The sequence below is a fragment of the Centruroides sculpturatus genome, unplaced genomic scaffold (assembly GCF_000671375.1).
Source record: "Centruroides sculpturatus isolate CEXI.00-Female unplaced genomic scaffold, Cexi_2.0 scaffold8116, whole genome shotgun sequence".
Classification (NCBI taxonomy): domain Eukaryota; kingdom Metazoa; phylum Arthropoda; class Arachnida; order Scorpiones; family Buthidae; genus Centruroides; species Centruroides sculpturatus.
This window is the reverse complement of record NW_019392208.1, coordinates 1-1055: the sequence shown is the minus strand read 5'-3', so window position 1 is coordinate 1055 and position 1055 is coordinate 1. Positions and strand designations below refer to the sequence as shown.

The following is a 1055-nucleotide window of genomic DNA, read 5'->3' as shown; positions in this document are numbered from 1 at the left end:
TTATTCTTCACATCATTACTATTTATCATCATACAAAAATGATATAAAATGAAAGAAAAATCATGAGTTTTCTATTTGTCTTACTTTATATTTTCTTGCTTCTAGAGGAGAAATAAACAATTTATAAACGTTATTATTCTCTGAGAAAAATGTAATATATTTAGGGCGGAAAAGTTGGCGGAAATATGTCACCCTTCTCATTTTTTAGGACATTAATTACGTATTGTAAATTAACCTTTCTTCTCTGATTATACTTAAGCAGTTTATATAATTTTCTGAGTATTAAGTTTTTAGTTTTATCTTCTATATTTTATTCATTAATTACATACTGTTTATTTTTATGTTATAAGTCAAAATAATACAAATTCGATAGAATTATGATTTCTTTTTAATTTAAAAACTTTATTTACATTAAATATTTTGTTATATTATTAATATTAAATCTGTTGTAGGTTCCTTTTGTGCCATTATTACCTGTTTTAAGTATTCTATGTAATGCATTTTTGATGACCAATTTACAACCTCTCACCTGGGTCAGATTATTAGTATGGGTGGCGATAGGTAAATAATCTGTGACTATTATTATTATTGTGACGTTTATTAATATTTAAACGTTGAAATAATTTTATTTTTTATGCAATTATATTCTTTCTTCAGGTTTAATTCTATATTTTTCTTATGGTATGAGGCATAGCAAACTTAACACGCTCATACCAACTTCAAATTCTTCTTTACTGCAACCTGGAACCAATATTACAGCGTATAGTGCTGGACAATCTACAGACTCTAGTTATGGAACACCCGCAACAAGTGCTCGACCCTCAATTGAAAAACTGGACGAAGAAATCAAGTCACATAATTAAAAGTCACAACTTCGAGTTTATAAACTTTGTGACAAATTTATACGATTTTATTCATCTGTAAGTCCATAATATTTTCTATACCTCAGTTGTAGATGTAAGTTATTTATCTATAAAAATCATTATCAAGAGTATAGTTTGTTAACCAGGAAGACATTTAATACTATCAATATATGCTATATATATATATATATA

The 1055-nt window shown here is 26.2% G+C and overlaps 1 protein-coding gene across 2 annotated transcripts; it reads left to right on the top strand.

The window, feature by feature from the left end:
• Positions 1 to 47: 47 nt before the first annotated feature.
• Positions 48 to 1049, top strand: LOC111617604 (cationic amino acid transporter 4-like). Of its 2 annotated transcripts, XR_002755447.1 has the most exons (3): positions 48 to 225; positions 453 to 561; positions 658 to 1049. XR_002755447.1 is itself a non-coding variant. In XM_023358880.1 (2 exons), exons 1-2 carry the CDS (start codon positions 507 to 509, stop codon positions 861 to 863), a joined length of 261 nt encoding a protein of 86 aa, XP_023214648.1. In that variant the 5' UTR covers positions 48 to 506; the 3' UTR covers positions 864 to 1049. The 2 variants fall into 2 exon arrangements, 1 of the variants encoding a protein (XP_023214648.1); XM_023358880.1 differs by having other exon boundaries at positions 48 to 561.
• The last annotated feature ends 6 nt before the right edge of the window (positions 1050 to 1055 follow it).